The sequence below is a fragment of the Trachemys scripta genome, chromosome 19 (assembly GCF_013100865.1).
Source record: "Trachemys scripta elegans isolate TJP31775 chromosome 19, CAS_Tse_1.0, whole genome shotgun sequence".
NCBI lineage: Eukaryota > Metazoa > Chordata > Testudines > Emydidae > Trachemys > Trachemys scripta.
This window is the reverse complement of record NC_048316.1, coordinates 17,971,565-17,986,552: the sequence shown is the minus strand read 5'-3', so window position 1 is coordinate 17,986,552 and position 14,988 is coordinate 17,971,565. Positions and strand designations below refer to the sequence as shown.

At 41.7% G+C, this 14,988-nt stretch overlaps 1 protein-coding gene across 5 annotated transcripts in view; it reads left to right on the top strand.

Moving 5' to 3' along the window:
* Nucleotides 1-14,988, top strand: part of LOC117867780 (protein DDI1 homolog 2) — a 44,267-nt gene that overhangs the window by 5,517 nt on the left and 23,762 nt on the right. For all 5 annotated transcript variants that reach the window (XR_004643500.1, XM_034753038.1, XM_034753042.1 and 2 more), the window contains exons 2-4: nt 8,206-8,335; nt 9,760-9,993; nt 12,867-12,993. Coding sequence is in view for 4 of the 5 variants with exons in the window: in XM_034753038.1 (XP_034608929.1) it covers nt 8,206-8,335; nt 9,760-9,993; nt 12,867-12,993 (491 nt within the window). In the remaining variant the exon portion in view is untranslated. The remainder of the gene's footprint in view (nt 1-8,205; nt 8,336-9,759; nt 9,994-12,866; nt 12,994-14,988) is intronic.

The following is a 14,988-nucleotide window of genomic DNA, read 5'->3' as shown; positions in this document are numbered from 1 at the left end:
CAGATCGCGATCACGGCTTTTTTTTAGATCGCGATCGCGGCTTTTTTGTTTGTTTTGGCTGCTTGGGGCGGCCAAAACCCTGGAGCCGGCCCTGCCCCTATCCCAACTCCATTTACTGACCTGCTCTTGGGTTGCACATTTTTATAACACTTCACCTAAGGAGATCTGGACCCCATCAACAGTTCTCTGAATACCAGTCACGAGTTACCTGATGTGGGTGGCCCCAGGAGCTTAGAACTCTGCTTCTCACGGTACAGTGCTGCAGAGATAACTGCATCAACCTCTAGCTTTTTACATTGCTGACACTTCTCTTCTCGGTATTTATAAAGCATGCTACTTTTATGGCTAATCCATTTTCTTGATTGCAATTACTTGGGAGCAAAAACTGGTTGATAGCCTATTGAAAATGAGAGCAAGAGTTCTCGTTCTAGATTTTGATTGATTTATGTGCTGCCTGGGGATCTCTAGTAGGAAGTGTCACTGACCTCCCTTTGTAAGGCATTTTGAGATCTACTGATGAAAAGTGCTATCTAAGAGCTAGGTGGTATTATGTACCAGTGTTAGACCAAGACCTGGACTGTACCAGGCGGTGCCTATCAGTTGGGGGTGGTCTTAACCTGCTATGAAGCCTGGGCAGCTCCAAACTCCTAGAGCTGTGGAAGATCTGTGGCAGGCTAAAGTATGCATAGCTGCATGGAGAGTGGGCAGTGATGGTACACATGGGCCCAGCACAGAATCTCATCAGTACAGTAGGGTGGGGGAGCACATAGTGCCTTTCAGCGCCATCAGTCTGCTGATGGATGAGAGAATCATTAAACAGATTGTAGTACAGGTGCTAGAACCAACCAGAGGTGGTGCTCTTCTAGCATGAGACCTCAGCAGCATGAAGAAATAGCTTACAAACGTTATAGTTTTGTTGGGTGGAGTTTGTAATATCTGCACTGCTTTTGTTCTTGCTTTTAAAGGAAAGGCATTCCTGCTGTATTGTCATTCAAGCAGCAGAAAGCTAGCTCCCTTCCTGGTCAGGCATTCTTTGCAAAATCAGAGCACTTCATAATGTGGGGGGATCTGGAGCACTGCTCAGCTTCAGAGATGCTAGGGACTTAGTACTGGGCTGTCTCATCAGCGTTTGCTTTTGTAGTGTTTCATACCACACAGAAGCAACTAAGTCAAATTAGCTTATTTTGCCTGTAAAGGAGGCTGGTTAAGAGTGTGTTAAGTTGCTCTGCTGAGGGATAACTGCTGTGTGCTTAATTCATGCTTTGAGCTGTTAAGGTGGAAAGTTTAAAAATCCAATCCAAGCAAGAAGACAGGCTAAATCTCTCTTAAACTGATTAAGTTGTATCTCCCAGACTATCCATATGAAGAAACTGTCATTTAAGATTTACAGCTGCAGGTCAGGTTTATTCCTAGCTTGTTTTTTTCCCTGTCAGTGGCATGACTAACTCATGTGGTGCACCACTGGGTGTGGTGTATTTAGTTATGTGAGATGCTGCTTTAAAAATCATCTCCTCACAAACAAAGCTTCATAATGCCTGTAAGAATTTGTTGTAATGTTTCTTCTCTGATGATTTAAAATGCAACAAAATGTACACATGTCCTGGATCAAAAGAGCTTAGGAAGTATAAATGGGCCTACAAGACTAGTGTAGTATAATATTAATTGATGTTGTCAATAATGTATTTAGAGGGTGGGGAGAAATCACGTTCGTTTCTAATCCAGCCAAGGTGGATTGATTTAAATCAAAGTAAATCCTAATTTAAATAATCAAATGGAAAGTCTCTATTTAAATCATTTATTTTAATCAGCTCTTCCATTTGTACTTCCTTTCTTTTTCTAAAGAAAGGTGCATTCTCATTGGTTGATATAACTATTAAAACATGTTGATTTTACAGCTAAATAGAACCGTTACAGTAGATTTGGTACATCTTTTTGCTATGTAGGAGGATACTACAGTATAACTATATACATTTATTTAAGCAATTATATAGCTTAATATTTTAGATTCTTATTAATTATTAATTGCACATTTTTAGTATGTTAGAAAATGGTGACTGATCTGCTTATTGACTAGATAATTAACCTTTTGCTCATGATTTGTGTCAAGCTGCATTAGGATGATAACTGGAATTTAAACACAAAACAGCACATAAAATATTTTTATTAAACAAAATAAGCCCTTAAGACAGTACATGATCTGTTGTGCCATATTTATAAAGCAAACAGGATGTTAGGAATCATTAAAAAAGGGATAGAGAATATGACGGAGAATATCTTATTGCTCTTGTATAAATCCATGGTACACCCACATCTTGAATACTGCGTACAGATGTGGTCTCATCTCAAAAAAGATATACTGGCATTCGAAAAGGTTCAGAGAAGGGCAACTAAAATGATTAGGGTTTTGGAATGGGTCCCATATGAGGAGAGATTAAAGAGGCTAGGACTTTTCAGCTTCAAAAGGAGGAGACTAAGGGGGGATATGATAGAGGTCTATAAAATCATGAGAGGTGTGGAGAAAGTGAATAAGGAAAAGTTATTGTTCCCATAATATAAGAACTAGGGGCCACCAAATGAAATTAATGGGCAGCAGGTTTAAAACAAATAAAAAGTTCTTCACACAGCGCACAGTCAACCCGTGGAACTCCTTGCCTGAGGAGGTTGTGAAGGCTAGGACTATAACAGGGTTTAAAAGAGAACTAACTAAATTCATGGAGGTTAAGTCCATTAATGGCTATTAGCCAGGATGGGTAAGGAATGGTGTCCCTAGCCTCTGTTTGTGAGAGGGTGGAGATGGATCGCAGGAGTGAGATCACTTGATCATTGCCTGTTAGGTGCCCCAGAGGGAGTGAACCTGGCATGGCCACTGTCGGTAGACAGGATACTGGGCTGAATGGACCTTTGGTCTGACCCAGTAAATCTGTTCTTATGTTCTTACGTTGACCTCGAAATGGATGGTTTTGCTCTGATTCTTTCTTCATATAGCAAAGCAGCCTTTAACTCAGTTTTTGATAGAGCACATGGATTCAGCATATTTTTTTTAATTTAAAAGATTTAAGAGATTATGTGTTTAGGACTTAAAATATTTTGTATTAAAGTCAGATTTCATTTTAATCAGGTTTATTTTTAAAAAGAAAAACTTTTCATAGTTTAACAAAATAAAAAAAACTAATTTAAAACAAAAATGATTTTATCCACACTGAATCCAGGCATCAGCCTCCAGCATAATTCAAATACAGTTTTGTTCTAACTGCTTTGGAAACGTGCATCTGTTTTAACAGCACCTACTTCATGTTTCAAATCCAGCTCCAGCTTTTTTTATCTTCCGGAGCCTGAAATATTCTGAGAATGCAAATGTCAGATTTTAGAAATAACACTAGTCAAATTCTGGTGTTTTAGAAGCAAATGATTTTAAGGTAAGCTTGCAAGTCTGCAGTATAAACCAGAATACAGTACTGAAGAAACTTGGGTACTTGCAGTGGTTAATCCTAATATCTCCTCGTTTGCACAGCAGACCTGATAGCCTCTCCCATTGCTCAGCAAGATTGAACAGTGAATGAGAAGGTCCTGTATTCTTCTCTGAGTGTAGCCTCTGTACATGGCCACTTGTGGGATCAAGATGGCTCTGCCTTGAGCATAGTCATTTGGCGCCACTCTCTCCTCCTTCCCATCCCTGAGTCTTCCAAGGGTGTAAAGGGGTGAGTGACCCAATCAGCATGCAGCTCCTTAATTCAGATCAGATGCATTGACTTTAGTTCATCCCTCATTGTTTGTTCTTTCATTCTGTCCTTTGGAGCTTTTTTATGTATATAGTTAGATTGCCCATCATTCGGCTTTTTGAGAGAGAGAGAAGTTGAGGAGGTGGCAGCAACCTGTGCAGCATGGACATTGTCTGGACTTGCAAAGGTGGGAGGGCTCTTTAGGGCCGGTTGTCCCAAACTAAAGATAGTTTTAATTAAGATACATTATAGCTCAAAGATATCTCATCATAGGGATTATAAATTCTAATTCCATAGTGTGAGACAATATATCCATGTAATGTTTAAGAAAAGTTTTGTAAATGAGTTCCAATAGTTCATGGATTAGGAATCCAATCTTATGGGGTCCCAGGGGCTTCTGTATAGATTATTTAGGTTAATCTTTCTATCTACCCAATGGGACTCAGTGCTCAGTCTAGAAGATACCCCATCAGAGATGCTTAGTTTTGCAGTTCTCAAACTGTGGATTTCTCTCTCCAGAGATAATATGCTTGTTAACAGGAAAAATGTTTTTAAATAAATAATATGTAGAGGTGAGAAATAACAGACCTCAAGCCTATTGTCCCTCTGCAAATTTGTGTACAGAGAGTCAGTCCCTTACCTCTCTAAAAGTGCAAAGTTTCAAAAAGTTCAATGAATAGAAGATTGTTGGGGGCGGAATAGATCTGGACAAGGAGAAGAAGTCTGAAGATAAATGTGAGAAGGGAGGGACAGGCAGTAGAAACAAAAGGGAAACTGTTTGAGCAGCATATTCCAGAAGTCTTGAGGTCTTTCTGAGTGTAGCCTTCATTGATCTGAGATTTACCATACCATTCTCTCACTAGAAGGGAAAACCTAGAATGGCAGCAGGCCATAAAAGAGACTCAGTTTGGGAATAAGAACCATTCAAGACATATGTTTGCTGATGATGTTTTAAGGAAAGTCACACCGGTGAACTGGTGGAAGTCACTTAAGCACTTGGAGTCAGAGACTGTTGAAGTGATAATCTCACTTTTAACAGCAGTAGCTTCTTCTGCCGCTGTAGAAAGAATATTTTCTTCCTTTGGACTAATTCATTACAAATGGAGAAATCATTTGAGACCTGAAAAAGCAGGAAAGCTTGTTTTTCTTTTCCAGATTATGAACAAACAGGAAAATGAAGGTGAAGACAATTGAGTTAGCTGCAGAAGCCAATATTTTGTTTCTCATATTGACCTGGCTGACATAGTCGATTTAATTTTTTTGTTTTTTTATTTTTCATTTAACTATTTTAGTTGAAAACAATTTTAAAAAAACAAACCTGATTTTAAAAAACTTGAATGTTTAACTAAATTCAAAAATTCATATGCTTGTTTTGTTAAAATATTGTATGTTTGCTGTTGAAGAAAAAAATCCAGAATACACAACATTGTTGTTTTAGTTAAATAAAACAATTTAAATGTCTGTCTGGTGATGTTTTCCTCCTAATACAGCATGGCAAGAGAATCCTCCAAATATTAATGATTAACCTGTTGAATTGGAGATAATTCACCTCCCAGTGACTTCATAAATATCTGCTTCTGTTACCTTTGGTAAATGAAATAACCAAACAATCATTCACTTTCAGATATAGCTGTAAAAGTAATCTGAAAAGTTTTCAAAATAAATCACTTTAAAAATGTATACCTTCTAAAATGAAACCTACATCTATCTCTGAGTTGTGAAGAATATGTATTAAGGTTATAAGAACCCACAAGAATGCACTTTTATGTAGAATCCATGATTAAATTAAGTCTTCCTGAGTAAATGATTAAATCCATGATTAAATCAAATCCACCCCGCTGAAGAGGATCCTAATGGGAGCAGGAAAGAAACCATTGATTATCTTTCATGTGGGAACAAATGATATTGCTAGATTCTCACTGGGACACATCAAGGAAGACTGGCTGGGGAAGATGCTTAAGGAAATGGAGGTTTAAGTGATCTTCAGTGGGAGTCTACTTGTCCATAGAGGCGGAGAGCAAAGGCAAGATGAGATTATGATGATGATCATCAGATGGCTCAGGGGGTGGTGCTATAAGGAGGGCTTTGGAATGTTCGACCACTAGGAGCATTCAGCTGTTCCATCTGAGTAGCATTCAGCTACTCAGATGGACTCCACCTGAGTAGAGAGGGTCATAGACTTCTGGGATGGAGGCTGGCATAATTGATTAAATGAGCTTTAAATTAAGAATTTGGGAGAAATGATTTGGAGCTGCTCATATAATCTCCACACCTGATTCTAATATTTAGCAGGAGGGAAATCAAGTAAGTGGATAGAGAGGAGGAGAATGGACAATGAGAGGAAAGATTGATACCGTCATTGGTACTGGCACTGTCAGGCAGGAGATACTGGCAGTAAAATGATTGTGCCTAATCAGGTGAAGAACCTGGGTAAGACCAAGCAGAAACAGCTGAGATGTCTGTACTCCAATGCAAGGAGCCTGGGTTGCAAATGGGAAGAACTAGATCTAATGGTGCAGGAGGTGAAACCAGGTATTATAGGGTTAATGGAAGCATGGTGGAATAGTAGTCATCATTGGAGTACAGGTTTTGAAGGGTATGTGCTGGTCAGGAAAGACAGAAATAAAGATAAATGTGATGTAGTAGCACTGTATGTTGTTGATGAGGTAGACTGTAAAGAACTTAGAAGTGATGGAATGGAATGTTTGGGTCAAAATCATTTTGGAGAAGAATGGAAACACTCTCCCCTGGGATAGTGCTTGGGGTCTGTTACAGACCCCCAGGATCTGATTTGGATATGGATAGCCCAGTGAGAGAGATACTACTGGGAATTGTGTGATTATGGGAGACTTTAATTTCTCCCATAATTGGCCTTGTTAGCACTACAAAAAGTAATTTTCCCTCTATTGATATTCACCCCATCTTGTCAACTGTTGAGAATAGGCCACTTCCACCTTGATTCAATTGGCCTCGTTAGCACTGACCCTCCCTCCCCCCACACACACACATTTGGTAAGGCAACTCCCATCTTTTCATGTGCTGTAATATATATACTGCTTACTGTATTTTTCACTTCATGCATCTGATGAAGTGGGTTTTAGCCCACGAAAGCTTAGGCCCAAATATGTCTCTGATATTAACTGGAGGACCTCATCTGGACTACTGCATGCAATTCTGGTTTCCCATGTTTGAGAGATGAATTCAAACTGGAACAAGTGCAGAGAAGGGCTGCTAGGATGATCAGAGAAATGGAGAATTTACCTTATGAGAGGAGACTTGGAGCTTGGGTTGTTTAGCCTAACTGAAGGCTCTGGAGAGATAGGATTGCTCTCTATAAATACACCCGGGTGGGAGAGGAGTTATTTAAGTTAAGGGCCAATGCTGGCACAAGAACAAATGGATTTAAACTGGCCTTCACTAAGTTGAAATTAGATGAAGATTTCTAACCATCAGAGGAGTTAAGTTCTAGAAGACCCTTCAAAGGGAGTACAAAAACAAGGAGTCTAGTGGCACCTTAAAGACGAACAGATTTATTTGGGCATAAGCTTTCGTGGGTAAAAACCTCACTTCTTCAAAGGGAGTAGTTAGTGCAACCTAATTTGTTTCAAGACTGAGTTTGACAGGTTTATGGAGGGGATGATATGATGAGGTTGCATACTGTGGCATATGGCCTATCCACGATTGCTATTCGCAAATATCTACAACAGTCAGAGATGGCTCAGGGTCTAACAGATTACTATATTTGGGGTTGGGGAGGAATTTTCCCGCAGGTCTGATTGACAGTGACTTTAGGGGTTTTTTTGCCTTCCTCTGCAGCGTGAGAGAGAGGGTCACTTGCTAGGATTATCTGGGTACATCTTATTTAATCATTTCCCTGCCGTTGCACTGGTGCCCCTTAGTCCCTCTTAGTCTCTCCGTGCGGCACATAGTAGGCTAGTCTCTGGTGGGCTGTATTACTTTGGTCTAACTCCAGTTGTTGGATTTAGTGTGCGGATGGTGTTGGCCTGTGACATACAGGGGGTCAGGCTGGATGATCTGTTGGTCCCTTCTGACTTTAGAATTTATTGCGCATTGACATAAGTTAATGATAATGTAAGTTTCTGTGAAACTGGGTATTCTGGAAAGTCATGTCTACATATTCAGAATTCCACTGAAGACCTCATGTCCTCCTATCCTGTCCAGGATTCAACACTTCTGCCTTAAAATTTGTAAAGTTAAATGCTTTATTGCTACCATCATTTTTGATGACGAGATCTGCATACTTATTTCTTGGGATATATCTGCCCAGTGCACAGGGCATTTGATTTGCAGCAGTCTGATGAGAATTGCACACTTACCGGTAATTCTTTTGGATTCGTCTTCAAATTTATAGTGAATCAGATTTAATGTTCCTAAGTAAAATCACCATTTAGGGTCTTGCTGTCAGTTCACTTTGTGCCATGTATAAGCTTGTTTCCTATCACCCCGTCTCTCTCTCTATGTACAGATTGTCTATGCAGAGAGGCCTCTAACTGACAACCACAGATCATTGGCCTCCTATGGCTTGAAAGATGGGGATGTGGTGATTTTACAGCAAAAGGAGAATGCAGAGCCACGGCCTCCAGTCCAGTTTCCAGGTGAGAAACTCTTCAGACTAACTCGCTGGGCTACCGGCTGTTGTCTTGCAGTCCCCCTGGCTGTACCCAGATGTCCATTGTACCCAGAAGATTACCTTTAAATTGTGGCTGTTTAGCCTCTTAATGCTCTGGAGGTTTTATTTATTGATTTGTGTGAAACTTAACTAATGCCGTCCTGTCACGGGTCTACTACTAATGTATTACATTTAAAACGCCCCCTTTTTCAGAGAGTTAATAACTTGGTGATGAAAAATATACTTGGGGCAGAACGTTGGTTCATTAGTAAATAAATACACCAAAATACTACTTTATATGTGTGTGATGCATTTCATACAAGTGCTTGAGAAACTTCACAATAGCCACCCTCATCAGGCAAAACTGTTCTTGTTTGGGGGTGGGCTTTTTCTTTGCTTTGGATACTTAAAGGGTTTACTTCTTGCAGTGATAAGTAGGCATGATTTAGTTTGTTGTTTGGGGGTGGGAGAAAAGTGACCAAAATAATTTTGTTCAGAAAGCAGCTTCTGTGAAATCATGTGGATTTTCCTGTTCCCCTCCCATTCAGTATAATGGTGCAATAATATGCAGTCTGTGCTGCTCTTACACATTAGAGGGCTGTGGCAATGTGTGCTCTGAGTACATATTGTTACTAATGCACAGAGACGCTGAAGCTTAGCAGACCCAATCACGTGATGCAATATATATTCAAAAGGTTCCTCAAGCCCCATAGTATGGAATTGGAGTCCTACTTCTACCACCCTTCCCCCCACTTTAATTCTTAGTCCTAAGAGTTTCCATTATAATTGTATCCCTTACCAAAGGAAATGTTGACCGCAGGTTATAGCAGGGGAATGGCCGTAAAGGTCCCAACTCTGCCTCAGCTGGAAGATTGGTGGCGGCAGTGCAGGACTTCAGTAATATTTTTCTTACTACAGTATCTTCTTTCATGTGAGGAATTCAGAAGTGCTTTACAGACGCTGTTAAGCTTCATAACCCCCTCGTGAGGTAGATTGGTGGTATGCATATCTCTGAGCTGGAGGGGGTTAAGTGAGTTTCCCCGTAAAATGGGCCAGATATGTGAATAGATCAGTTACATAAATATGTGATAGTATTCCTAACCCACTAACCTGAATATCAGGGGGTAGCCGTGTTAGTCTGTATCTACAAAAACAACAAAGAGTCTGGTGGCACCTTAAAGACTAACAGATTTATTTGGGCATAAGCTTTTACTCACGAAAGCTTATGCCCAAATAAATCTGTTAGTCTTTAACCTGAATATGTCGGTGAGGCAGTGAAGCTCAGACATGAATTGCTATGGGCATGAAATGTTACCGTAGTTTGTTCAACCATTCCACAGCTTTTCACTGCATTGTCCACAGCAGCTGAGAATGTGAAATGGTCCAACTGTTAACTCGTTTTTCCTTCAGGTCTGCCCAGGATAGACTTCAGCAGCATTACAGTGCCTGGGACGTCAGCGCAGCTGCAGGAGCAGCAACCAGCGCAGCGTCCTCGCCCATCACCTCCGGATACACCTTCATCCCCTCAGGGCTTGGACAATCCAGCACTGTTACGGGACATGTTGCTTGCCAATCCCCACGAGCTGTCCCTGCTGAAAGAACGCAATCCACCCCTCGCTGAGGCACTGCTCAGTGGAGACCTTGGTAAATTGGGATTTGGAGGCGATTGGTTCTTCCTTGCTTTGTCTGAGGCTGTTACGTGGCAACGTCTATCTGTACTGAATTCTAGTAAGAAGTAGTTATGGGTGTTCAGTCACACAATGGCTTCTTAGTGCGTTTAATGCTGACAGCATTGGAGATGGAATTCCCCTATCCCCAGAACAGGAATAGCACTAGCTAGCAACAGCTTTGCAAACTTCCTCCACGTGACTGCTGATATGCCTTGTCCCCTTTCTTGGAGGGATCACGTCTGGGGGGTGAGATCAGTTTTTAGGGCCAGTTCCATCCCTGGCCTCTGTACTGAGACTCCTGCCAACTGTACCAATTGGTGGTGGTAATCCTGTCCTCTCTACGACCCAGACAGGAAATAGCTCATTTTAAATCCCATCCTACCTCCCTTGCAAAAGCCTGGAAGATATGAATGTGTCACTACAGACATAGACATAAAAAAAACCTAAATAAGAAAGGCTTCGTATCTCACTGGCAGGCACCTAATCTGGCAGCCTTGTGGTCGCCCTGGGAACCAGTAAACAGTGTTTATTTCACTATTCCTTTTAAAGAGTTTCCTTAAATGTCTTTTTAAAAAAATTTAAATTTGGCTTTTTTAGAAACCACTTGTTAAAATCCTTCTGGGTGCTATCTAAGAGGGTGGTGCACTTGGCAGACTTAGTGGTATGATGCCCTCCATGTTCTGCTGGTGAACACCTGTTCTTTGCTGCTCACACCTTGTCTTATTTGAGCTTTATTTTATTTATTTTTGCAATAACAGAGCTCATATAGTATGAAAACAGATCATTTGGAGGCATTAAAATGCATGGTTATAAACCCTTACTAGAGATCCATTTGTGGGAAACAGCTTATCAAGAACTTGGCTACTAATGGGGAGGTTTGGGAGAGATGATGGAAGGAAAAAGCACTCTATAGAAGAGCCTCTCCCCAATTTTTCTCCTTTTCAAAGACTGCAGGCTGGGTGACTTCCAGTACAGGAAGGCTGGAGGAGAGAGCTACATGGCTTTTTTTAATTCTCTATATTGATTTTATATATATGAACAATTGCAAAGAGCAAGGGAACACAGTAATGCACAATACTGTATGCCATGTTACTAAAGCAAATCCTTTACTTTCCATAACAATTGTCTTTCATTGGCCCTCTCTTTTGAGCCTAGCAGTGTGTGTCGTATAGCGGAGAGCTTGTTGCAGAACCACGTGAGATGTTCTTCCTCCCCATCCTAGGATGAGAGCACTGCTTCTAGAGCTTGCCGCCCTTGATGGCGCAAGGACACGCTCAGTGGTAGTGGTGCAGAACACTAACTACAGGATCCCAGGACTAGTTCATCTGCCGCTTTTCTTGTCTAATCTGTACAGTAAACTCTCATAATTCAGATTTGGTACAGCTCTGTGCATTCATAGGATGGATTATCAGGTTATACTGTCAGTATTTGCTATCAGCATTTGGGCAGATATCCAGATCTGCTCTCACTGCAGTGTCCAAAATACATCAAGCTTCAATGCATATGTGATTGTGTTAGATGCATTACAGTACATCAGAAGGCACCAGCTATACAGAGCATGGCGCCATGGAAATCAAAACATCCTACTCCTTGCGGAGTAAATAAGTTTTCAAGGCCAGGTGTATTTGGAACCACTGCATTTCCTGAAGTGAAAGCACTAGCTACTGTTGACACAACTGTTCTGATTTCTGAATACAAGTGGTGTTAGGAATGCATTTTGTTGTGTACAAACCTTGAAAAACCATGGCTGAGATTTTCGACCCTTGGTATCTAAAAGTTGTGCGCCTAATTTTTTTTCAAAAGCGACCACTTCTTAACTCCCGTTAAGTGTAGCTTTAGGAATCTAACTGTAAGAACTCAGATTTGTAAATCTTGGCCTATGTTGTTTGGTTTTAAAATAAGACTACTGTTTGAAGCCTCCAATGTCATAGAACTTTGACTTTGCTCAGATGCAAAATTAATCTATGGCCAGTGAGTTCTGCTGCTGTCTTTTTGGCAGAACATCTGGTTTTGTCAGCAACATGGTCCAATACACAGCGCACCACACTGGGATTCAGAAGACCTGGAATGCATTCCTGGCTGTGCCACTGACTCTTTGTGACGTTGTGTAAACCAACTGACCTTGGTGCCTCCATTTCCTCATGTTAAAATGAGTATGGGTAATGACATCCACTTTCGTAAAGCGTTTTGAGATCTATGAGAGAAATGTTAAGTATCATGGTTATTGTGACTTCAGTTTCTCCTAATTGAAAAAAATGTTTGACTAAAGATTGTTCTACATACGAATGAATAATTTAGACTAGACTAGAAGAATACAAATGCTGAATTTCTGGATGTAACTTATTTGCTGCTTTTGGAGATGTTCTTGCATGATATCGTTGGGTAGATCTTGCTGCAGTAAAGCAATGAAAATATTCTTTAATTGCAGCTCTTTGATTTAAATAGTGTCTCTGCACCTTACATTTATTTGCAGACAATGGAAAGATAAATGTAGGGTAACTTCAGTTCATTCGGAACCTGAGAACTCTGTTATGTCTACGTAGGCTGTTGGGCATCAGGCCCAATGCGAAGCAGTTCAGTCCACTGAGATGGGAGACAAAGTGGGAATCTCGAGCGAGTACGTGATCAAGCCCGTGAGTTCTGTCTGTGCTGGCTGGTTTTTCAAGTAGCCCTGAAATAGAGCCCACTGCTGATGGCACTAGTCACTTTACCTTTCAATGGTGGCCAACATCTTTAAAAGACATTTTTTGCTACAAGTTTAATAGCTTTTCATTTGTAAGAGTAATTTCCAGTAAAGAGTATCTGTGCATCTAACTATGGTGTTTGTATCTGTTTTTGTTACTGCAGAGAAATTTACCAGGGTGCTGGTGGAGCAGCAACAGGACCGAGCCCGCCGGGAGCAGGAGAGAATCCGTCTGTTTTCAGCTGACCCTTTTGATCTTGAGGCTCAGGCAAAGATAGAAGAGGACATAAGGTAGCAAACCTAAGTCCAAGGGAGAGCTCTGGACCCCTTTGTGGGACCCTATTCCAGTTGAAAATGCATTTTTGGAATCAAGAGGGGCAGGGTTGATGCAGCATTGTCTCCTATTTGTTGACTCTGTCACTTCTTTTGGTGGTGTGGTCTCGCTCCCCCTCCCCCCCCCATAGCCGTCAGAGTAGAGGCAGTCTTGGTCATCTCTCTCGACACGGGGACTGCAATTTCCCAAAATCCAGTCAGAGTCTTGGTTCTTTTTCAGGGACCTTTCCCAATTCTGTGGTGCGTCTCCATGAACTAGCCAGTAGAGAGCACTGCATAGAAACTGCTTAACCAGAGTTCCCTGGAGACCCTGCAAGTAGCTGCTTGGGGTATATTGGATCCCCTCAAGCCTGAGCACCAGGACTTGCAAATGTAACCTCTAACCCATGTCTCCTGGGTATGTCTACACAACAAAGAAAAACTCGCGGCTGGCCTGTGCCGGCTGACTCGGGCTGCAGGACTGTTTCACTGCTGTGTAGACTTCTGGGCTCACTTCACAGGGTCCTAGAGCTCAAGCTCCAGCCCGATCCTGGACAGCTACACAGCAGTGAAACAGCCCGCAGCCTGAGCCCCATAGGCATGGGTCAGCAGGCCCAGGCCAGCCCTGGGTGTCTAATTGCTGTGTAGACATACCCATCGAAGCTTGGTCTACACTTAAAACTTACGCTGGCATAGCTCCCGGTGTAGATGCTTCTGACCGAAGAGTGCTTCTTGTCAGCATAGCTAACACTGGGGAGGTGGTTTCTCTACACCAACAGGAACTCCTCCTGTCAGTATAAGCTGCCTCTCCACTGGGCGGCTGTAAGTTTGGTAGTGCAGATATAGCCCAAGTCTCTGCTTAGTTGCAGATTTCGAGCATAGTCCTTGTCAGAAAAGTGGCTCTGTAAAAATGGCACCATGCTGCCCCGGTTTACTTCCCCTTTGTATCTTTTCTATGTAACTTCAGAGTCTGTAAGTCCAAACCAGGCTTCTCTCACTGCCAGTGCTACAGGCTCAGCTGGGTACTGCCTGTGGGAGGGGAGGTCTAATTCTTCTGTTTCTTACATGATCAACAATACATTTTTGAATCAGAACACAGTAAGCAGTTTTGCTGATGTATGAAGACATTCTGCTTCATACAATAGGCTCATATTGGTTTTGCAGACTTGGCAGTGCTAAAATATGCATTAGTAATAGGGAAAATAATCATTTATTATATTGTAATGACTATATTACAATATAATAAAGCATTTTGCACTATGTACATGTTAAGTATTTTTCAGTATTTCACAGTGCTGTTCAAACGCTGACTAAACAAAACATCCCCATGAGCTATTTAAGTGGTGGTGTTTTATAGAGAAGGGGAAACTGAGGCAGAAAGAGCAAGTGATTTGCCCACAGCTAGACAGTCATTTAGTGACAGTGGGGATTAGAACCTGGGAGATGCTAGTTCTCGGTATTAGTCTCTGATCACCTGACTCAAACCCCTCTATTAGATTTTGTCCCCATGAAAAGATGGGTTGGGAGCAGATGCTGTGTGCAGCATAATAAATGCCGCATTTTACAGAGCCACGTTTCTAACCTTTATGCACATTTTAAAGAAAATTGGGGGGCGGGGAGGAAACCGGGTTTGCTGTAATTAGGCTGATACTAAATATCTGCCAGTCACATACACTTCTTGCTTCAGACTGACTTAATCTTATGTACTGTAAGCGGGCCAATAGGTGTTGCTTTGAGCTAGATCATGAGTAAATAAAGCCAGGGCAGCCTAGTGCCTGTGTAATATGCTGCTTTGCAGTTGTCCACTGTAGCAATGTGAGACTCACCAGTGCGGCGCCTCCTGCTGGTCGCCTGGGAATTAGCTCTTTTCCAGCGTATGGAGCGCCCTCTGCAGGCCGGTGTCTTGCCTGCCCTGGCCCTGTGTCCCTCTCAGACCCTGGTGCCCCTTACCCTGGGGTTCTGCCCCAGCAGGAA